The sequence below is a fragment of the Monodelphis domestica genome, chromosome 5 (genome assembly GCF_027887165.1).
Source record: "Monodelphis domestica isolate mMonDom1 chromosome 5, mMonDom1.pri, whole genome shotgun sequence".
NCBI lineage: Eukaryota > Metazoa > Chordata > Mammalia > Didelphimorphia > Didelphidae > Monodelphis > Monodelphis domestica.
The window spans coordinates 39,397,792-39,421,919 of record NC_077231.1 but is presented as its reverse complement, the minus strand read 5'-3'; the positions used below and the strand labels follow the sequence as shown (position 1 = coordinate 39,421,919).

At 38.7% G+C, this 24,128-nt stretch overlaps 1 protein-coding gene across 2 annotated transcripts in view; it reads right to left on the bottom strand.

The window, feature by feature from the left end:
* The window catches only part of SRGAP1 (SLIT-ROBO Rho GTPase activating protein 1), a 340,469-nt gene that overhangs the window by 174,101 nt on the left and 142,240 nt on the right, over window positions 1–24,128 (bottom strand). For both annotated transcript variants that reach the window (XM_056800690.1, XM_056800689.1), the window contains exons 2-3: window positions 13,882–14,077; window positions 3,711–3,873 (exon numbers count right to left, since the gene is read on the bottom strand). In XM_056800690.1, coding sequence (XP_056656668.1) covers window positions 3,711–3,873; window positions 13,882–14,077 — 359 coding nt within the window. The remainder of the gene's footprint in view (window positions 1–3,710; window positions 3,874–13,881; window positions 14,078–24,128) is intronic.

The window sequence follows — 24,128 nt, the reverse complement described above, 5'->3', positions numbered from 1 at the left end:
AAAGACTTTAAAACCAAGCAAGACTTAGAAAAAGTCATAAAATGTAAAATAAATAATTTTGATTTAATTTTAAAGTTTTTGTACAAACAAAACCAATGTAACCAAAATTAGAAGGGAAGTAAAAAATTGGGAAATAATCTTCATAACAAAAACCTCTGACAAAGGTCTAATAACTCAAATTTACAAAAAGCTAAATCTATTGTACAAAAAAATCAAGTTATTCCCCAATTGATAAATGGGCAAGGGACATAAATAGGCAATTTTCAGTTAAACAAATCAAAACTATTAATAAGCACATGAAAAAGTGTTCTAAATCTCTTATAATCAGAAGATGCAAATCAAAACAACTCTGAGGGATCACCTCACACCTAGTAAATTGACTAACATGACAGCTATGGAAAGTAATGAATGCTGGAGGGGATATGGCAAAGTCGGGACATTAATTCATTGCTGGTCAAGTTGTGAATTGATCCAACCATTCTGGAGGGCAATTTGGAACTATGCCCAAAGGGTGATAAAAGACTGTCTGCCCTTTGATCCAGCCATAGCACTGCTGGGTTTATACCCCAAAGAGATAATAAGGAAAAAGACTTGTACAAGAATATTCGTAGCGGCACTCTTTGTGGTGGCCAAAAATTGGAAAATGAGGGGATGCCCTTCAATTGGGGAATGGCTGAGCAAATTGTGGTGTATGTTGGTGATGGAATACTATTGTGCTCAAAGGAAAAATAAAGTGGAGGAATTCCATGGGGACTGGAATGATCTCTAGAATTGATGCAAAGTGAGAGGAACAGAACCAGGAGAACATTTTACACAGAGACTGGCACAATAGAATGTAATGGACTTCTCCATTAGTGGCAATGCAGTGATCCTGAACAACTTGGAGGGATCTATGACAAAGAACACTATCCACATTCAGAGGAGACACTGTGGGAGTAGAAACACTGAAGAAAAACAACTGCTTAATTACATGGGTTGAGGGGTTGTGGCTGGGGAGGTAGACTGTAAATGAACATCCTAGTGCAAACACCAACAACATGGAAATAGGTTCTGATCAAGGACATGTAATACCCAATGAAATTGCGCTTTGGCTGTGGGAAGGGCAGGGGGAGGGGAGAAATAGAATATGATTTTTGTAACCAAGGTATAATGTTTGAAATTGACCAAATGAAATAAAAATTTAAAAAAAAAGAATATCCTTGTGGAGGGGCACCTAGGTAGTACCATGGGTAGAGCACTATGCATGGAGTGGTAGGACCTGGGTTCAAATCTGACCTCATATTCCTAGCTGTGACCCTGGGTAAGTCACTTGATTGCAATTGCCTATCTTCTCTCTTAAAAATCATACCAAGACAGAAGGTAAGCATTAAAAAAGAAAGAAAGAAAATGGATATTCTTGTGGACAAGATGGAGACATGTGAGACAGAAGAGATTATAGGATGATAGAGTCATGGGAAGGTAAACAATCATAGGGGTCTCTTGGAGCTTTCTGAATTACATTGTGCTGTTTGGTGTTTCTTTGTTTTTTTTAATTTCATCAGTGATGGAGGTACATACTAAAGCATAAAAGCCCCCACAGAACACTTTCTTCCATCAAGTTAATGCCTCCAAATCCACAATAACACACAGCATACAAAGGATAGTACAGTTTTTCCAGCAGGTTCATATTGAGATCCTTAATCTTAGAAGGTACATTTAAATGGGTGAGCACACAAAGCTCAGAAAGGGAACTACTGAGATAAAGGACAAAATTACAAATGGAGAGCCATTATGGGATAGTGATGGTTACCAGCTGTGTGCCCCTGGGAAACTCCTAGAATCTGAGTCTCAGTTTTTTCATTTGTAAAATGGGGATAGTTAAACCTGTAATATCTTCCTTGCTGGGTTGTTAGGATGAAAAGGGATAATGTGGAAAGCATTTTGTAAACCTTAAAAATCACTACGCAAATTTTGGCTGTTATTTCAACTTAGATTCTTCCAGATTTAGCTGGTTGGCTGAAAATATTGTGCAGGAGAATATCTGGGATGTGTTCTTCTTACTCTGAAGCAAAGGGTTTTAATCTGGGGTGCATGGACCCCCATGGGAGTCAGAGGATGGATTTATGGAGTTGGATGAGGGGCAGGGGGAAGCACCTTCATTTTCACTAATTTGCAGGAACTGTCCTTTGCCTTTTCTGGAAACCTCAATGTGAAGCATCAGTGCCTAACACATAGAAGGTGCTCAATAGATCTTTTATCACTACCTGGAATTTGGCATTTCTTTCAATTACATTAAAACATTATTCTGAGAAGGGGTGCATGGACTTCAGCAGCCTGCCAAAAAAAGGCTACGAGCCCCCACTCTACAGACTCTTTTTCATCATCACATGCTTGATCTAAAATCATGCTAGCTTGGCAGGTACATAAAAAGTTCTCAAGAGAGCTTGAAGGACTACATAAATATCAATTATTAACATAGCTAATCAATAGGTCAGTGGGTCTCTTCAATTTCATTTATAGAATCATTTCTTTAAAAAATTCCCATAACTTAAGATAATATGACTTATCTTTTCCTTTTTGGAATTGTTTCTAGACTCTGACTTCTTCCTTTGCTTTAAAAAAAAAAACAACCCTTCCCTTCTGTCTTAGAATTAATATTAAATATTAATTATTTATATTTTTTATAATTATTATAATATAATATATATTATATATATAATATATAATAATATAAATTATTAATTAATTAAATATTAAAGAGTGCAAGGGTTAGTGACTTGCCCAGAGTCACAAACTAGGAAATATCTGAGGCCAGATTTAAACCCCAGCTTCACTCTCTCTACTGAGCCACCCAGCTATCCCCTTCCTTTCCCTTTGAACTAGAACCATTTTCCCCATTAGAGAAAAAGCAAAAAGACCATTAGGGTTTATCAAATTCCATTTACAGGACAGAAGTCAAAGCTAAGGTGGCCACACCAAACATCAGGAGGAAATTTCCCAGCTGGCCTCTTGTTACCACTATGCTTTTGTTGTTTAAAAACTTTCAACTATAAATATGCTGTTAATATGTAATGGGTTTTTTTCCCCTTTTTCTAAGACTTCATGATTAATTGGAGAAGAGTAGGTAAGAGCATCTGCACCAAACAACCATCATGACACTCCACAGCTGGAAAAAATTCTGGGTCATGTAAACATCAAAAAACAGAGGCTGGCTTTGTTACTAGGCAGGAGCTGCACTCTGTACATGGGAAGAGAGCCAACTTACTCATTGCTCAAAATGAAAATATCCACACAACAAAAAGAGCTGTGCAATAAGAACTTTGTTAGTCCGGCTTCTTTTCCAATTTGAATTGGTGGCACGAAGCCCTCTGGCAGAAGGGGGAAGGTCCTCAGGGTGGGGGCCTGAGTCTGGCATTTTTCAGGTAGCTAAAGCTGCAGATAGGTTCTTCCTTTATTCTAAACTTCTCCTTGAACCCCAAGTTTTCTTTCCCCAGTTTGAACATTTCCAGCTGCAGAGAGTCCCTTCCTTTGGGCAAGGTTGTAATTAACCAAGAACATCCCACCAGGGTTTCTCATTTACAATCAGATGCCAGCTCCTACACATACTGCAAAGGAGAAAGAAAATACTTCATGGTACTGGTTCCTCTAACACTGCAGGAGTCTAACTTTGCACCCAACTGCTTAAAATACATGTTCAAGGGGGCACAGGGTGGCAAGAATGATGCTGTTACCTTTTTAAACATTCTGGTAGAATCCTCGCTTATCTGCATGAACCGCATGATGACATTGTTCAGATAGATGTCACTTAGCGTGGCGTGGTCCTTGCTTTCTCTTCTTACTTGGTTTAGCAGTAAATACCAGCAGTTCACTGGAGACAAAAGGTTCTGGTCTTTCCTGGGGATTCAAAGAAATGCAGTATTATAAATAGTACCCAGAGTACACTCCAATCGGTTCCAACAAAGGAGCACAATAGGCTGCACTTGAATTCCGAAAGGCACACCATCCCCAGCAATCTATTCTTCTATGTGGCAGAAGGCACGTGGCCAGCTGATCCCCAAGCTTGGAGGGAGAAAATTCAGGCCAAGAATATTTGGTCAAAACCCACACTCTTTAGCAAAGTGCCCTGGGACCCCTCACATCCATAGAGCTCAGGGAAGTTCTTAGTTTGAAACATCTCATTGAAGGAAAGCTATTTATGTTTACATTTAAATCGATAAATTCCTGCCTCACAGAAAGAATGTGGTTTGCCACTGTTCAAAATCTGCTAGGAAAATTCGGCTCATTGCATGTCAGAAAAGATCTGGCTCGTGATGCTTCCAGGGGGATGGAAGGAAATTCATGGAGTAACTATCTTCATTCACCCAAGAAGTCCCCCAAAGTGAGAACACTAAAGGATTAATGTAGTATCTGGACTCTGTGAACTTTTTCTATCATGCCACAGAAGCATCTCTCCCCCTGGTCTTCTCACACTGGAAATACACTCCACCCCCATGGCACCTTCCTCTGATTGGCTAGCTACTCTCAGAACTACCATTTTAAGGAAAATGCCCAAGCCAGCCATGACTCTCTGGGATTTTCTTTACCAGGCATGGGATCATATCCCATGTGGGGATGTAGGTGCCTTTAGGAGTTCAATGGAAACAAAAGGTTCTGGTCTTTCCCTCCCCAATTTCAGCCTTCCTTTTAGGTGCCATTTCCCCTGTTGGAATGTAAGCTCCTTGAGGGCAGGGATTCTCCTTCTGTTTATATTTGTATTCCCAGTACTTAGCCCAGTGACTGGCACACTAGAAGCACTTAATGACTTGTTGACTTAACTCGACATCCCAAATGAGAGCAAGAAGGCTGTTAGCTTACAGACCTGTAACACAGTCTATTTAAATTCAAAATTCCACATTGGTTTCTTAAATATTGATTTCCCAATCTCCAAGAAAATTATTAGTTGAGCATAACTTAAATGGTAGAACTTTTAGAGACTTTGTTTTCAAAAGAATAGTATCAAAAGACTCATATTTTGAAATTATATTATTTATAAATTGATAAATTATTTTTATAAATATTATTTATCAATTTATAAATAAAACACTTTCAAAATATGAGTCTTTTGATATTATATTTGAAAGCTCTACGAATTCATCAATGGAGATACATCATCCTCTAATGCCTATCACAAGTTCCCTATGGAGTTAGTAAAGAGAAACTGAGAATAAAACAAGATCATGACCTGCAGCCAAAAATTTCAAAGCTGGGTGGCCAATCTAGTGATGAACCTTATACAAATTAGCCAAGTAGGTTCTGAGATGACAGATATACAGGCCATCAGTGGGCCCCTACTCAAACACCTTCCATTTTGGTAGGATAAGGCAGAGTTCATGTTTTGCTGACATCACTTTCAAGAAGCCAGTGGTACCCTTCGTGTTGTTGTGAGACACTAGCAAAGAACTCTGAAAAAAACCACATAACAGCCCCCAAACGTACAGAGTAATACCCACAAACTCTGTATGACTCAGGTTTAGAAGGTTACCACTCATGGTCATTGATGGTCCATGAATTATAATATAGCCAAGATAGGATGGCTGATGAAGTCAGAGTTTTCTTCCCACTCGGCTACACTGTTCACAACAACATCCCAACAAATCAAAATTCTATTTCATTGATCTAAGGTATACTCTGTCAACATGCCCATTTATGGATGTGGCCAATGTGGGTATTTGTTTTGCTTGAATATGCATTATTTCCTACATGGGTTTAATTTTTCTCTCTTTTTCTTTTCTCCCAAATAGGGGCAGGGGAGAGATGAGAGAAAAAGAACACAAGATTTCTGTTTATTTTTTTAAAACTTAATTAAAAAGAAAATAAATTAGTTCTGTCAAAGCCAACTATCCTTTGGGGGAAAATTCCAACAGGAAGGAATTATTACAAGAGACCTTTAGAAACTTCTAACTTTTAAAATGTCATTAAAATAAAAAAAAATTCAAATTTGACAATCTCTTCTCTTGACTCATTTGCAGGTTAATGACAAACAAATTCTAGGAAAGATAAAGGATACTTGAGCAGTTATTCATTAATAACAGTAGTTATTTTTTCTTGTCTTTCATGCAGGATATATAGAGGCAGGCTTTAAGTTAATAAGGAAAATGCTATGTTTCTTATTAAACTCTCCCCATCACTTCTAGCTTTCTTAATAGGAACAGATTTACAGACTCTAAGAACCAGCATGGCTCAAGAAGAGAGATTTGGTTTATAAAATATATATAGATATATAATTTTTATTTTTACTTTATTTTTTATTTAAGGTAGACCCTTACAACTACAGATGTGTTACATCTGGTGACTAGTTACTTTTTTGTCAAAAAAAAAATTGAAATCATCATCTTGAAGTTATTAGAACCTTTTATTGTGTCAGCCTTTGGTATCCTTTCTTTCTGTCTCTCTCTCTCTCTCTCTCTCTCTCTCTCTCCCCCACCCCCACCACCTCTCAGTCTGTCTGTCTCACACCCACCCACCCACCCACCCAATACTTGGTAATATTGGCTTTACAAAAACCAAGTGGCAGGAAAGTAATTCTTTTTGGAAATAAGGATATTCCTAGGAACTTCTGTTCTTTATTGTTCAAGGACTACCCCAGCTAACAGCTCTCTATATTTTTCAAGAACTTCCATGGCAGCACCTAGCAGAATAATATTCCAAGAGTCAATGTTCAATAAGCATTCCTTGACTGAATGAGGAGAATGTTAGCTAATCAGACGGAGAACAGAAGGAAAGTTCTGTGGCATCTGTTTTTCAAACAATCCCATCTGCCCAGCTAAAAGGATACGGTCAGATGAGAGTGAATGGACAAATGAATGAATGATGAACGTATGAAGGGTGGGTCCAGGTCAATTCTGGTTTAGAACTTCTCCTCTTCCCAATCTGGAAATCATCCACTAGCCTAAAAATGATGACTTTACCAGCAGGACAATGAAGGTTTGGGGGTGAGGGGCAAAAAAACCCCACACAAAACAAAACCCAGCAACATTCCTTCTCACCATTAGGAGAGCTACTATTCACTGCATGTATGCTGCCTTTTCCATTGCCACTGCCACCATCTTAGTCTAGGTTCACTTTACACCTCATTATTGCAACAATCTATTGCAACAAACTTCTTGCCACCAGTCACTCTCCATCTACTTTTACATTCTCCAGCCTTTATTCTGGAAGATAGAAAACTTCCTACGAGGCTGCTTATTTACTTGGTCCCTCTATGCAAAAACTGTCAATGATTCCCTGTTGTCTACATAATAAAGTTCCAACTCCTTACTTTGGAATTCACGATGGCCCTTACCTCTCATTCAATTCAATAAACATCTATTAAATTTCAACTGTGTACAGAGTATGGTGTTAGGTGCTTGGTGAGATACAAAAAACAAAATAAAATATGGTCCTTGCCATCATGGAACATACAATTCATTTAACATTACAAAGGACCACAGGATGATAAGTTCAGAGCTGTACAGACCTTACAGACCAATAATCCCTCTGCTTTTGTCAAACTGTTCAATTTATTTTTCTCTGAATATGCCTTGTAATCTCTCACCTCCATGCCTTTTACTCTTGCCATTCCAGTTCACTGATATTCTTGAATCCTTATTCTCTAAATAATTCACAAGTTGATTCTTCCCCTCCATCAAAGCTAATGCTCTTTAAAAAATGATAGGAAGAAGATAGAAATCAGAAGATTTTTATTTCTATCACAATTCCCAACAATCACCAGCTATATGACTTTGGATAAGTCTCATATCTATTCCCAATCTCATTTTGCTCATCTATAACATGAGGGTAATTATATTTGCACTCATTTCACAAGGTTGCCACAAACAAAGATCTTAGTTCTCAATATTCAAAGGACTCTCTGATCTTATTTACTTGGTTGCTCCCTTCAATAACACAGACTATCACTATAGCAAAAACTGTTGATCAGCAGCATCTCCCTAGTTTGTACAGTGAGGATTAAATAAAATAGTATACACAAAGTATTTTTAGAAAATATGAGTCTTGATTATCTAGTCCAAACCCCTTCCTTGTTACAGATGAGGAAACAAAGACTTTGGCATTGTCCATTTTCCCCGCTAAAGTCCCCAATAAAAGAGATCTGCCCTTGCCCTTACTTTGGGTACCAAGCCTTGGAGGAATTCCTAGCAGATATTTGGAGGAGCCGTGAATTGGATTGAGAAAGTGGTAGAAAATGCATCTAGGAAACATGTATTAGAGTCCTTTCACATTTCAACTATCAAAGTACCATGAGTCCCTTAAGTAACTAATCCAATAGATTGGCTATCTAATTATATGTAATTCTCTGAATAACAGGCACTGCCAGCCATTTATTTTTTCCTCTATAGATTATTCCACTAATCTCTTTTGAATAATCACTGATTTCACTGTTTCTGGACAAATTGTGTCTATTTATTCCCCTACGGACCTATTTACCATCCTTGTAACTTTCCAAACCACAATAGCCTTTATTGGTCATCACTCCCCTGTAAGTATTATCTCTCCTACCTCCAGCAGGATATAAGGCCCTCCATGGCAGAGATTGTATTTGATTTATCCTCAGCACTTAGCACCATGCTTGACACAAAATAAAAGCTGAATAAAATACTTTTTCATTTATCCATTAGTTAAGGAGATCCAGTAATAGCCTAAGGTTTAATGTAATCAGAGCAGAATCATTTATAAGTAGAAGGAGCTAATGAGATTATTTCAATTAAATATAAGTTTTTATGAGTTCCATCACACTGGAAAGACCAAGTATGATCTTGGGAATCTATTGGACACATCCCATCTAGCTACTTAAGTAGGGCCACTAAGTAATGGATTCTTTGTTCATGAAAACTCATGAAAAAAGTAAGCACAACCTAAATTAATATAATTTCTGAGGCTCTCTCTAAGCATGATTTAGTTATTTCTATAGATGGTTCATCAACAATTCATACTTATTCCTGCTTTTGGTCCCCTTTTGTAAGAACTTAGAAACCATTTCCTATAGCCAATTATTTTTATTGGGTAATTAAGAATCCAGAGTTAGAAAAACTCAAAGGAATTTCCAACTGCTTTCTGGCTTTTAAGAATATTTTAATAAGAACCAAAAGGTTTAGGAGGAGTAAGGGAAGCTTATCATTGATTCAGTTAAAAACCTTTCTTACTATCAACTTAAGTGAAATTTAGATTGAATAAACGCCTACCAGGTGCCAGCTTTCCAAACACTATGCCACGAGACACAAAAGTAAGTCAGACACAATCTCTGCTCATAAGCAGCTTGATAACAAGAGTCATTATTAACATATCTCTGATATACCATTTTAGATATACAAAACATTCAACTGGCATTTGTCATAATAAATCTATGAGGCAGGTAGGTACTACAGGTAATATTCAATTGATCTGAAATAGGACAAAATTGACACTTGAAGAGACTTATCATCCTGCCCATCATCTAAGAGCTGGTTGATAGCAAGAGTGAGATGCACACCATCCACATTATCATGTTGGCTCCCTGCTGTCAGTTTACAATTCAACGGGAGGAAAAAAGGTATATACATCAATCCCGGGGCCCAATAAGTAACTTTAACACAAAATATAACCACAATTATGCAATAGGGCCAAGAAATGCTACCACAGCTCCTTGGTAGGACAGCTAATTACTGACAAAGAATATGGGAGTAAAACTGTGGGGATGGGCACTACTGGCTCTCTTCTATCTCGCCTTGAAGGGTTGATCTAATAGGGACAATCCTTTTTATAATACTGAGATTTCTTATTGGATCATAAAATCTGTTGTTTTTTTTTTTAACTCTTACCTTCTATCTTAGAATCAATTCTTGGGAACAATGCAATACTTAGAATCAATTTGTAGTGGTTCTAAAACAGAAGATCAGTAAGGGCTAGGAAATGGGGATTAAGTGACTTGCCCAGGGTCACACAGCTGGGAAGTGTCTGAGGCCAGATTTGAACCTAGGAGGACCATAAAATCCTAGAGAGACAACAATGGTGATCCAGTCCAATGTACCCAAATCACAACCTCCAGCTAAAACATCCTTAAAAAGTGGTCATCCATTCTAGACTCAAAAAACAAAGAACTCATTTCCACACTAATAATGGAGAATAAAATGTGAACAATAAAATTGGGCATCATTATTTTCAAATGAGGCTACACTTTAGCTGTGCCCCCTTTCCTTGATGTTTTGAAAGTTTCATTCTACTTTAAGATAACACAGATATATATATATATATATATATATATATATATATAGAGAGAGAGAGAGAGAGAGAGAGAGAGAGAGAGAGAGAAGTGAGAGAGAGAGAGAGAGAGAGAGAGAGAGAGAGAGAGAGAGAGAGAGAGAGAGAGAGAGAGAGAGAGAGGGAGAGAGGGAGGGAGAGGGAGAGAGAGAAGGAGCAAGGGAGAGGTAATTTTGCCTTCTGTTAGAAATATCTTACAATATATTGTTCTTCCTTTTCTATGGGCTATTGTATTGTGTACTGTATAATTAGCAGAAGTAGGATTGGGGGACCAGGGGAAGATACTGACAGTCTTTCCTCATCAGTAAAGACAGATTATATACCTGACCAAAAAAGGCACAGGGACTGAGAACATAGCACTGTTTATATACACGACAATCTTTCACCTCCTCAAAAAATATTTAGGCTCCAGATCAAGTTTCTGCTTCAACTTTTGGTAGGATTTTACCTGCCTCAATCCAGCAACTTGAAGTATGACCATAAATGAGATTACAGGGTTTTCTATTACTCCCGATAAGCTTGGATTTTCTGCTTAAGTGGCATTTAGTAACTGCCATTAACAGGAATTTGTAAGGAATTTCGATAAAGATTCTCTCGACATAATGCCTTATTTTATCTGCAGAAGTTCCCATTTTAACCCAAATCTGTGATTCTTCAAGAATTTTATGTTTAAACTTGGAGGAATCTATGAGAAAAAACATTATCCACATTCAGAAGAAACACTGTGGGAGTAGAAACACAGAAGAAAAACAACTGCTTTAATACATGGGTTGAAGGGATATGGCTGGGGATGTAGACTCTAAATGAACGTCCCACTGTAAACACCAACAACATGGAAATAGGTTCTGATCAAGGACACACGTAATACCCAATGAAATTGCGTGTCAGCTGCGGGAAGGGTGGGGAGAGGGGATTGTGATTCTTGTAACCAAGGAATAATGTTCTACATTGACTAAATAAATTAATTTTTAAAAGGAATTTTATGTTTTATAAATGTATTAGAAGCTCGAGAACTCCAAAGACAGATAGAAATTAGATTCTTGGATAAGAAGGGGAACACTGGCAGACAGCAGATAAGTGTAGGTATGCCCTCTTGGTGGTGGTGGTGGGGAGTAGGGTAGGAGAGCTTAAGAATTACTAGTATGATAAGTCTGCTTATCCTAGTCAGAAAGTATCCATTTCAAAAACTGAATACTGAACAGAAAAGGTATTTCTAAATCTAGTGTTGGGGCAGCTAAGTGGCACAGTGGACAGAGAGCCCTGGAATTGGGAAGATCTGGGTTCAAATCTAGTCTCAGGCACTTCCTACCTATGTGACTCTGGGAAAATCATTTAACTCTCATTGCCTAGTCCTCCACTCTTCTGCCTTGGAACCAATATCTACTATCAATTCTAAGAGAGACAGTAAAGGCTTTTAAAAATCGAGGACCAATACTAGCAAGAGTTATATTAAAGACACATATACATTCAAATTCCGCCATCCCACTATGAACATGTCACGCTCACTCCCCTACTTGAAGTTTAAGTCTGCACCATCTTCTGTGCCTACACTGTCCTTTCCATCCATCCACTCCTACCTGTCCCTCCAGGATCCATGCTATTCTCACCTTCTTCATTCAATACTCTAATGCCCAATGCCCATGAATCACAGCACATGCTACCTCTTCACACTCAAATGATATCTAATCAATTGGAAGATGCCATATAACATCTTCTCCAGTGATATAATTAATCAACTCTTGGTTTATGTGCTTCTACTCTTTTCTTTTGATTCCTAAAGACCTTTTATCCTAAAAATCTTAGATCCTAAAGATCCTTTAATAAGAATAGCTAGCCTTTAGACAGGGGGCATTTAGGTGGCACAGTGGAGCGCTGGACCTGGAATCAGTAGACTCATTTTCCTAAGTTCAAACCTGGCCTCAGACACTAACTGGGTGGCTCTGTAGGCAAGCCACTTCACTCTGTGGCCTCAGTTTGCTCATCTGTAAAATGAGCTGGAGATGGAAATGGCCAACCACTTTAGTATCTTTGCCAAGAAAACCCAAATGGTGTCACAGAGTCAGACATGAATAAAAATGACTTAACAACAACAGAAGCATTTAGATAGAGTTTTAAGGTTTGCAAAATGTTTCACATCCATTGCTTCATTCGATGCTCACAACAGCCCCATGACGTGGGTACCATTATCATCTCCATTTTACAGATAAGCAAACCGAAGCTGAGAGAGGTCTTGGAACTTGTTTTGCGAGTCACGTACCTAATTGATGTATGAGTCATGTTGAACTTGGGTCATTTCTGATTCCAAGCTCTGTGTCTTATTCACTGTGCCAACTAGTTGCAGGGATCACATACTCTACCTCTTCCCATGTTGCCCAGTGCTAAATACAGAGTAGGAGGTCAGGAAACCCTTTTTAATGGAAGTATGATTGAACCAAGGTGAGCCACCATGTAACAAGACCAAGGATAACAGATGGCTGAACCAAGCACTTCCCCAAGGTCCACTAACTGATCCCACTGGCTAGATCTCCTCTGAAGTAGAACACGGAGAACAAGGCGGCACAGGATGAGAAGGTGTGGAAGAGTTACAATCTATACAGATGCAGAGAATGCCCATGCTGCCCTGATGAGATCACAGATTTACTGCAGGTCTGAGTGACTAAAGGAAAATTCAGTGCTAGGCACTCAGATGCTACTTGTATACTCTGAATTTGAATTAAACTCTATTATTCAGTTGCTCTTGAGTCAAATCCAACTCTTTGTGACCTCATCAGGAGTTTTCTTGGCAAAGATCCTGGAGTGGTTTGCCATTTTCTTCTCCAGCTCATTTTAGAGATAAGGAAACTGAGGCAAACAGCTTTTCACCAGCTAGTGAATTTCTTGAGGCCAGGTTTAAACTTACAAAGATGAGTCTTCTGGAAGTCTATCCACTGTGCCACCTAATTGCCCCATTGTTACAAGAGTATCTCAATGAAAGTGAAGGAGAAGCAAATTGTGGCAAACAAGAGAAACTCTACCAAAGGAAAATATATTTGACTTGAACAGCAATATGAGCATAGAGTCAGAAGAAACCCAAGTTTGAATATCACCTTTGAAGCATGTTATCTAAGTGAACACAGGCAAATCACTGAACCTTGGAGAGCCTCAGTTTCCTCATTTGTAAAATAATGAATAATAATCCTTGGAGAACTGACTCTACTTACAAGTTTGCCATGAGAACAAAATGAGATAATGATATTTGTAAAATACTTTGCAAACCTTAAAGGAATGTACAGCAACACTTGTAAAAATCCTATCAAAGTGTTAATTTGCCACCAATTACTTCTGGAGACATGACTAAAGGGTTCATCATATCTCTGTTTACAGGTGGGCACACACACAAATACACACATTTTTATCTCTGTTATTCCCAATGGTACTAAACAATTCATTTGTCCAAAGTTTGGCCCATTTGAAAAAAAAAAGTTTTAATAAAGGGGTAATTTTTGTCACAAAAAATTGCATTTTGTTATTCTTTTATCATCAACAATATTTTGTCTGTTCAACAGCTATGCACAGGGAGAAAAGGCAAAATGAGAGTAGGTTGGTGGGCAAACAGGTCCTCTCTTGGAAGACTGTTGTAGAGACCCTTACTTGTACTGCTGGTGATCTTTTGTGCTTCTCGTTTTGGCCATGAATCTCTCTGCCAACTTCTCCAGGTTGCGGGAGTACTCAGTCTCAATTTCGGCTTTTTTGCGGAAGAAATCTTGCAGGTCCTGCAGGAGCTGTACCCGCATCTCGGTCTGCTGCTCCAGACATTTCTGCTGCTCTATCAGCTGGGCTCGAATTTCTAAAAAAGAAACAGAAGGAGCAAGTTCAGGAAAAGTAAGAAGAGGTTTGAACACGAGTAGAATATATGAGGGGGAAGTAAATCGGTCTCTCATCATATTTAATATTGACCACATTCAATTTAGGCTTCAGTTTCCAGGTCAAGTACTAGTCTTTTTTTTTAAACATAGCATAAGGATGAGGATAATCAATTAAAAAAAAACCCAAACTACAGCCATTTTTCTACTACTGTTAAATACTACTACTACTACTACTACTACTACTACTACTACTACTACTACTACTACTACTACTACTACTACTACTACTACTACAACTACTACAACAAACAACAAAAAGTACTATCCTACTACTATTAATATTTTTCAGAACTGCAAGGTGGCAAAATGGATAGAGTGCCAACTTGGGGTCAGCAAGATTCATCTTCCCCACTCTCAAACCTGGCTTCAGACATGAACTGTGTGACCCTGGCCAAGTCACTTAACTCTGGACACTTTAAGTTCCTCTGCAGTAAAATGAGATGGAGGAGGAAATGGCAAGTGACTCCAGTAGCTTTGCCAAGAAAACCCCAAATGGGATCGCAAAAAAGTGGGACATGGCTGAAATGAGTGAACAAAAGAAAAATGAATATTTTGCAAGATGCAATTGTAGGTCACAAGGAAGAAAAAAAATCAAGTTATTGCCACGATTAGTAACCAGGACTTTTGTAATATTTCTGAACAACCAAATATACTCTAGATTTTTTTTTTTTAATTTTGAAATCAAGACCTTACCTCAATCAACCCTGAGCTAGCACAGGCAAGAAAAGAGCATCATTCTTCCCGGCTTCTAATCCACCACATGTCTTGCCAGTTGGCAATATACAGAGACTGACATCTGGTAATTTTTATTTAGTGCGTGTATTTCTAGTTTGTCAAATACACAGCTTCGGAATGATGGGGATGCTGCTTCTAAAAATAGCTTCTTTTTTTTCTTTCCAAATAATTCATGCACAATCAGGCTGCCTTCAGAATGGGAATCCACTTCACGGATCCATTCACAAAACTTATATGCACCTTCAGCTTAAGATTTGCTGTTCAGAACCTGCTCCAACCAATAGCTTAGAGATACCTCTACCACATGGGGAGAATGAACTGACTTCCCATCTTCAATTGATTAAAAGTGAAGGTTAAGCTTTTAGCAGTTGTTCTTTCCCCAAAGTAGGAGAACAAAATGTGCTATACAAAGTTGCTCAGAGATATGGGTAACAATAAATGATGTGTGTTTTGGAAAATGTGATACTGTAACTAACAACTACCGACTTTTTTTGGCCCGTGACAGAACTACAATTTCCAAAAATGAAATATCTTCATAATGGAAAACTCCTCCTTTCTTCATTACTGACTTCAAGAGACATCTGGATAAAATGAGTCTGAAAACACTAATGAGAGTAGCAGAGAAACAGTGCTCAAAGAGTCTTTCCTTGACTCGATTGCTATTATTTAAGATAGGTATAGATATATAATGAAATGTCCAATCCATGCAAGGCGATGCTCTGCCTCCTTCTCTTCTAGAATCCCTAGCTTCCTTAGAACCATAATTTGGGACTTTGGTTAAAATGGATACTTGACTGGTTGGAGAAAAGGCCAGCTTAGAAGAGCACTTGATCAAATAACACTCAAGAAATCCAAAGAAAAATTATTAAGTACCTTTGTCCAGGTTCAAGACTACAGAAGAAAAATAGCCAGTAACCTGTGGGCACTGGGAAAGGAATCCTACCCGAAAAACCAGCACGAGAAGAGATGAACACACCTGTAAAGCTTCGACCAGAAAGCACTTATCCATGGTGCAGGGTACCTGACTGCAGATAAGAAAACTAAAGAGAGGTCAGAAATCTCTGAGGGCCACTCTAAGAGCTGAAGGGTAGCCTCTGATCTGAGAACTCCAGAGGACCATAGCACTCTGAACCTTTATCTGCAAATGATCTAAGTACAAACATACCCTGGGAAGTAAATACCAGCATTAGAAATATAGAAAATAGAGTCAAGATCAAATGGTCTCTGGAAGGGGCAGAGCCCAGCCTACCTACTTTTGGAAAACGAGCCAAATTAGAAACATGGGCTGGAGATAATAGTAAATTAAAGATGACAATGAATATTATGAAGAAATATTTTGGATCCAGAGATGTCCAAGACACAGTCTCAGAAGGGTTTCATTCCAGAGCTTCAGAGGGGAAAAAAAAATCACTAATCCATACGGACTACAAGAATGTAAGAAATGGAGTTTTAAAAAGTTTTGAATGAAATTGTAAGTAAAGTAAAAAGTGAGGAGGCAGGAAGAACTGGGAGGAGACAAAATAGCTTAAAATAAAAGGTGGAAAACTTTGTACAAGAAACTCCCTGGAAATCAGAATAGAAACAACCAAAATACTGAAACAAAATCCAAAGACTGGGAAAAATAGGAGAAATTACAAGGCATCTACTATTAAAAAAAATTAACCAGGAAAAAAAGAGATCTAAGAATGATCAGACTCGCAGAAAACCATTTATCAAAAAGGAATCTCGGTCAGGATTCTATAAGATTAGGCTTCAAGTATTTTAAAAGGGAGGAAATTCTGGAATCCAGTGTTCTAAAAGGCAAAAGATAAATAATGAAAACCAAGAACAATTCAATCCTGCAAGACTGAGCAAAATCCATTAGGGGAAAAAGTGGAACTTCAAGTACTTTCCAAGAATTTCTTATGAAAAGATAGGAGCTGAATAAAAATGGTGAAATATAAACACAGGAGTCAAAAGAAGCCAAGAAAGAAAATAAATCTGAGAAATGGGAAGGGGCTATATTGATTAGATACTTACATTCTGATAGGGAAAAAAGCAACCAATGTCCCTTCAGAACCCTATTATCTTCAAGGGTCAAAAGGGGAGATAACATTTAAAAAATTTTATTCAACTTCAAGCAAGACCCTTAGAATGTGGAGATTTAGGTTCTAGGTGTGGGTTTGTCACAGAAGTGATCTATTCCCTTGGAAAAGTAAATGACTTGACTTCCCTGGAGGCTCTCTCTCCCTTTCTATGAAATAGTGACAACACACTGGAATAGGAGGCATTTAATAAAATGTTCACTGATTGATTAATTGACTAAAAGAAATCTATGCTCTACCTGTCACAGGGTTGTTGAACACCAGAGCAAACCATTTCAGAGAGTTTATCACCACCACCATCTGCTTGTCACTTGATCAAAGAAGCTGCTTTATAACCCAGAACTATAATCAGTGTGATTGCCAACCTCTCTCTCAACATATGTAGGCACCAGGAATTTTTCTTCCCCTTTAAAAGAATGATCAAGAGTTTTCATTGAGCAATCTCAGTCAAACTTCAGAACCAAGAGAACATTTAGCACATCTGGCTGTGTTAAGGGGAAAAAACAAACAAACCCTAAAACAGCAGTTGCTTAAGGAAGGATGAGAGGGAGCTGAAAACTCTTCCTGTGACAGAGCAGAAACCCTCGGACCAAAACACAAGTGAGGGAAAACACACACTGGGGTTTCCCTGGGAAATTGAATAGAAGGGAAGTGTCAAAGCTTTGCAGAGACATTCTTAGATGCTATGTCTAATTTGTCTTCTTTCTTTGGTCATGGTTACTGGAAAGAGTAATGTATATTCTTCATTGTTAAGATTTGTTAAAAAAAAACAACAATTAAAAACCCCACCACACTACCCAAACTGTTCTTGTAGTTGCCTGTCTGGGGGGTTGACTTAGTTGGGTCTAAGTAATCTAACTAAGTAGGAAGCACTGTGCTATTTTGAAAAATATTTAAATGGAGAGCGAGGCTCTAGATTTCCTGAAATGCAATAAATGCCCTCTCAAAGACTGATAAGAGATATGTTGGGCGAATCTCTTCCCTGTCCTAAGTTGAGGGACAGGGACTGGTCCTAGGAGTTCACGGATTCACAGATGAAGAAACTCCACCTACAAATTCAAGTCAGCATATTCTCTGCAAGAACCCTGAAGGGTTAAGTGCCTTGCCCAGCATGAGAGCCAGTATGGGTCAGAGGTGGGACCTGAACCCATGTCTCCCTGGTGTCGAGGATGCTCTCCAGAGTATCTTGGAAAATGATAAAAGTAACCTCAGGTATGAAACAAGGGATGCGGTGCCAGCAGAAATACTGGAAAGACGAGGAATATTTCGAGACCTTCTGTGACACTGGCTTTCATGAAGGAAGGCAGTGTGGGGCAGTAGGAAGAATGTTGGTCTTGGAATCGAGAGGGAAGCAGGTTCAAATATTCAGTTACTTTTACTTGTAGGTCATACCATATAACCTCCTTAAGTCTCAGTTTGGGTAGAACTAGATGCCTAGTGGCGTCCCTTAGAGCTCCAAATCATAAGATGTTGTGATAAATTCCTATTTTGATGTGTTATCATGGGGTGGTGGTGACTCTGGGAACTCAAAGACAGGGAAGTGTAAGTTCCTATAGGTCCTACCAAGTTGGGAAGACTTCAAGTAAAGGGCCAGCAATGGACTGCATTTCCATCCTCTCAGAAAAAAAGCTTATTAAAGTGTGAAGAGGCTCATTAGCAAAATGCTGAGAGTCAAGGGAATGAAGGTTTTTTCTGCTACAACCCATGGTCCCATAGGGCACTAGTTGGCACATTGGATGGAGTACCTGGCCCAGAATTGGGAGGACCTGGGTTCAAATCTAGCTTCAGACATTTCCTAGCTGTGTGACCCTGAACAAGTCATTTAATCACAATTGCCTAGCTCTTCTGCCTTGGAACTAATACTTATATTTATTCTAGTGATAACAATAATACTATCACTTTTAAAAAAAGCAATATATGACTGGTTCCTATAACTGGAGTTCTCCCATACTAATAAAATAATTGATATGAACAATAAAAACGCAAAGCAGTCATTGACTTCCATAAGTGCTAAGTTGTGTAGTAGATACAACTGTCAAAGGCATCTGGTAAAGGGAGAAGGACTGTTATTGTACTAGTCAGGAAGCCATCATTAAAGAGGTTCTGTTGAGCAGAAAATAGTGGAGAAGGCATCAGAAATAGAAAAAGATAGGGGTGTTTGGGGAGAAAAAAGAATAAAAGAAGTGGTCAAGGAGAGCCACCTTCAGGGGGTGTAGCCAAGATGGTGGCTTAGTAGTAGTTAAAGCTGGAACAGGTAGAAGGATCCTCTGAAGGAGAGCCACCTTCAGCCTATTGCATCTTTTTTTTTTTTTAATCCTTACCTTCTGTCTTAGAATTGATGCAAATGTTGGTTCCAAGGCAGAAGAGTGATAAGGGCTAGACAAAGAGGGTTAAGTGACTTGTCCAAGGTCACATGGTAAATAGTGTCTGAGGCCAAATTTGAACCCAGGTCTTCTCGACTCTACGCCTGGTGCTCTATCCACTAAGCCACTTAGTTGCCCCTCTCTTTCTCTTTTTAATGCTCCCCCCCAAAACCCATTCTATAATTAACAAAGAAATTCCAGCAAGACATTCCTAAGGCTCTCTCATCTGTGTTGCCTTTGCCAACTCTATGTAGCACTTGTAAAATGCTCCCATACAAAATCTGGGGATGGAAACATAGCTCTTGAAGTAACCGCCAAATTACAAAGCTGAAGTCCTGGAGTGAGAGACGAGATCAAAAACCATTTCCTGCCTCTGGGGGATAAAACTGTCTCCCGGAGATCTTTATCCACCTTCTTACACACACTGTGCTGTCAGTGGTGGAGTTTGCTATGCACAGCTATGAAAACAGGTTGTTTTGACCTTGAAACAACAAGCTCATCCCTGAGCACTGTGGCCAAGCCATATGCTCGGAGGGACAAAGCAATTGTAACACCACCACCCCCCACGAGGACGGACGACAGGAGGGAACCAACCTTTTAGTCAGAATGGATTGAAGGCTCTTCCTCATGTCGGTGGGGTAGCTTTTGTCCCAATGAATTCAGCCCAATAAAATTCTAATTTTGGAAGCTTATTTTCTTTAGAAATTGGCTTCAATTGACAAAGCATCCCCTATAGATTTAAATACAGATTTTACTTTTCCCCTTCCGTGTTCAACTTTTTAAAAAACCAAAACACTCGTACATAAAATGGAACCTCTATGACAAACTTTTCAAAAAACACTTTCCTTCTCTCTTAAAATCTATACTCAGTATCAAGGTTCCAAGGCAGAAAAGTGAGTGATAAGGGCTAGGCAACTGGAGTTAAGTGATTTCTCTACGTTCATACAGCCAGGAATTCTGAGGTCAAATCTGAACCCAGGTCTGGCTCTCAATCCCATTCTCAATCCCTAGCTGCTATCAAACTTTAAAAAAATTGTTACCAAGGAGAAGAAGAAAAATATCCAATAGCTATCAATAGAATGTAAGGCAGGGTACGGATAAGTATCATTCTCAGACAAGTTAAGCAACAAGGAACCAATCTTTCAATCCATAAGCAATCAGGGAATATATGAATTGGAAGAGCACTCGAAAGCCAGTTAGTTCAACTTGTATTCCAACAAGAATCCCTCTGCCACTAGATATGTTGGAATATTTAACAACCAGCTCTCCAGAAAAAAGGATGTATGGACAGACACATTTTAAAGTATAATCTGTATTATTAACATTTTCTCCAGTCTTAAGTTTAGACAATTAACAAAACAATAAATCAAGCCCTCTGCTGATTCCCAGGGTGTACATGCTCACATCAAAAATTTAACAATCAGTTCTTAAGCGCTGTTACAAGCTGGTTCTAGCATGCCCCTGACATGCCTGATAATTGGTCATCTGCCTTGTCTGAAAGCCTCCCAGTGAGAGCAAATTCACTCCTTCCTGAGGCAGCTTTGCTTTGGATCTGCTTAACTGGTTGGGAAATTTGCCCTTGTGTCAAGTTTAAATCTGCCCATCTAGAACTTCCACTGCTCCTAGTTTCGCCCTCTAGGCCAAGCACAACAAGGCTACATCCCTCTCTAATGGAAGGGCTCTGAGAATACTCCAAGATGACTAGAACATTTTCTCCAAGTCATCTCTTTTCTTAGAACAGCTGAGCCAATTCTTTCTATTGACCTTCATATACATCAAGGCAGTGAAGTCCCTTCATTGTCCTGGACACCTTTCAATATATCAATGTGTTCTCTAAAATGTGCTGTTCATAAATAAACAGAATATTCTAAATGCGATCTGACATGGGTAGGAGATGTAACGAGCACCATATTTCCCTTGTGCTTGCTAGCTAGCTAGGCAGACCGATGGATAGATATAGAACCATCTAGATCGGCAATTTTAATCAATAGAGGAACTTACAAATTGTGTCACTTTTCAGTTGACTCTTTGGGACCCCATGGAGGGTTTTCTTGGCAGAGATAATGTAGTGATTTGCCATTTCCTTCTCTAGTTCATTTTATAGAAGAGGAAACTAAAGCAAACAGGATTAAGTGACTTGCTCGGGGTAACACAGCCTTCCCCATTTTAGTACACTGTGCCACTTAGCTGCCCATAACTTACACAAAGAAAATCCTTTTCTGATATAGATCGGTAAGATATATTTAATCTATTACTAATATAATTATAATGTAATATATAATTATTAGTTAATGAATATAATTCATTATATTTAATTTATGATATTTAAAAATTCCTAGAGTCACTGAAAACTGAAAGCATTCATCATGGTCAAGTTGTTCACATGTATTAGAAATGGTAACTTGAATCTGACATAAGACCAGCCTTCACTACCCCCATTTCTTCTCGTCCCATATAATATGCTCCATTATGGTAGATAACCCTGGTCTGGTATCCATCCTTCCTTCCTTCCTTCCTTCCTTCCTTCCTTCCTTCCTCCCTCCCTCCCTCTCTCCCTCCCTCCTTCCTTCCTTCCTTCCTTCCTTCCTTCCTTCCTTCCTTCCTTCCTTCCTTCCTTCCTTCCTTCCTTCCTTCCTTCCTTCCTTCCTTCCTTCCTTCCTTCCTTCCTTCTTTCTCTGTGTCTCTGTCTCTGTCTGTCTCTCTCTTTCCCTCTCTCTCCCTTTCTTCCACAATCCACTGCTGACTCAGATTGAATTTCTAGTTCACACAAGACGGAGGGGCTTTTTTCATACGAAGTAGTCTAGCTACACCTCCAATGGCTTTGTTTCTCCTCTGTGATGTTGGAAGCAACACTGTCATCAATCTTCTAAGGAGATAAGGTGGACAAGAAAGAAGAGAATGAATGAAAGCAATCAATAAAGTGGGCTTATGTACTTCTGGAAGAAAGAGTCAGTTTAAGGAAGTACTGAGCTAAATTATTTACTTTGGTACTTTTTTTTTCAAGTCTTATTGGAAGCAGGACTTTATTCAGTTCTCTGTAATTAAGAAACTGAAACCAAACCTATTAGAAATCTGTGCTAACAGGTTGATTGTTTTTTTTTAGTACCAGAAGAGAGTACTGAAGCATTCATATACTCTGATTTCAAGGTAAGCACTGAATCTCTTTAGCTTTTGTCAATCAGACAGTCTATAAACACTTATTAAGTGCCTTCTATATGATAGGCATCATACTAAGCACTGGAGATACAAAAAGAAGCAAAAGTCAGCATCTACTCTCAAGGAACTTGTAGTCTAACAGGAGAGGCAGCCCGCCGCCAGTTTTGTATAAACAAGATAAATACATTCTAAACTGGTAATAATCAACAGAGAGAAGGTGCTAGAATGAAGAGGAATTGAGGAGGCAGCTAGGTGGCTGGAGATGAGAGGTTTGGGGTTCAAAGTCACTGAACCCCAGTTACCTTACCATTCTTCTGCCTTGGAACTGATGCTCAGTATCAATTCTAAGACAGAAGGTAAGCGTTTAAAAACAAACAAAAAAAGGAATTGGGACAGGTTTGTTACAGAAGATGAAATCTGAGCTGAGACTTGCAGGAAGCAGGGAAGATAGGAAGAGGAGATGAAGAGGGAGAGCATTTTAGGCATAGGTTGGTCAATCAGTGACAGTGACCAGAGCTGAGACACGGACTATGTCCTGTTTGAGGAGCAGCCACATTGGGCTATGTGGGTATAAGGTATAAAAAGACTGGAAAAGTAGGAAAGAGGACAAAGTTACAAAGGGCTTTGAATGCGCAACAGAGGATTTTGTATTTCATCCTGAAGACAAAATGGAGATACTGGAGTTTATTTATTTGGGGAAGGGGTGAGGGGCATGATACGGTCAGGCCTTTGCTAAAAGAAAATCAAGAGTAACAGCAAAAATGGAAGAGAGCCTTGAGTGGAGAGAGTCTCAAGGAAAGGAGAGCAACCCTAACTCTACTGCAATAGTACTGGTGTAAGGTGAAGAGCCTCCTGGAAGCAGCGTCAGAGAGGAGGGTCACGTTGAGTGAGCATGAATCCAAAGATGGGCATTGGGCAGAGATGATTACCTAACTGATGCACATTAGGTCCATTCTATTTTTTCACTTCACTGCTAGTGTCTCCTTCTATCCTTAATAACGACAGGAGGGAGATGCATTTAAGAACACCAAGTTCTGTTGCATGTTACCCTTTGATCAAGTTTTAAAGCTGCATTTTTCACCTAATTGAAATCTTTCACAGGGGATTGATTTGAAATTGTAAATTGATCTTAAATGAGATGACTTTTCTTCTCTCAAGTGTAATTAGAATTTAAAAGCATTTGCAGAGGCCACTATTAGATAGAAAATGGGAAACAACTTTAATATGTAATGAAAAGAATAAGAAAGTTATCAATTTATATGCAAAATTATCTGCCTACAGCAAGTGTTCCAAACATATGTAGGATGCTAATCTAAGCAATAATAAGTACTTTATATACACTGTCTCGTTTGATCATCACAAAAAACCCAATGAGAAGCAGAACAGCGATTAGAGCAATTTTAAATTTATTTACTTTTATTTCCATATGGCTCATTTTTGTAAGAGAAAAATCATATAAAACCCAAACTCAAATAAATTAAAGTGAAAAATTGTATCCTTTGATCTGCAGTCCAACTCCAACAGTTCTTTCTCTGGAGGTGGAGAGCATTCTTTGTCCTAAGCCCCTCAGAATTGTCCTGGATCGTTACATTGCTAAATGTAGCTAAGTCTGTTACAGTTGATCATTCCTCAAT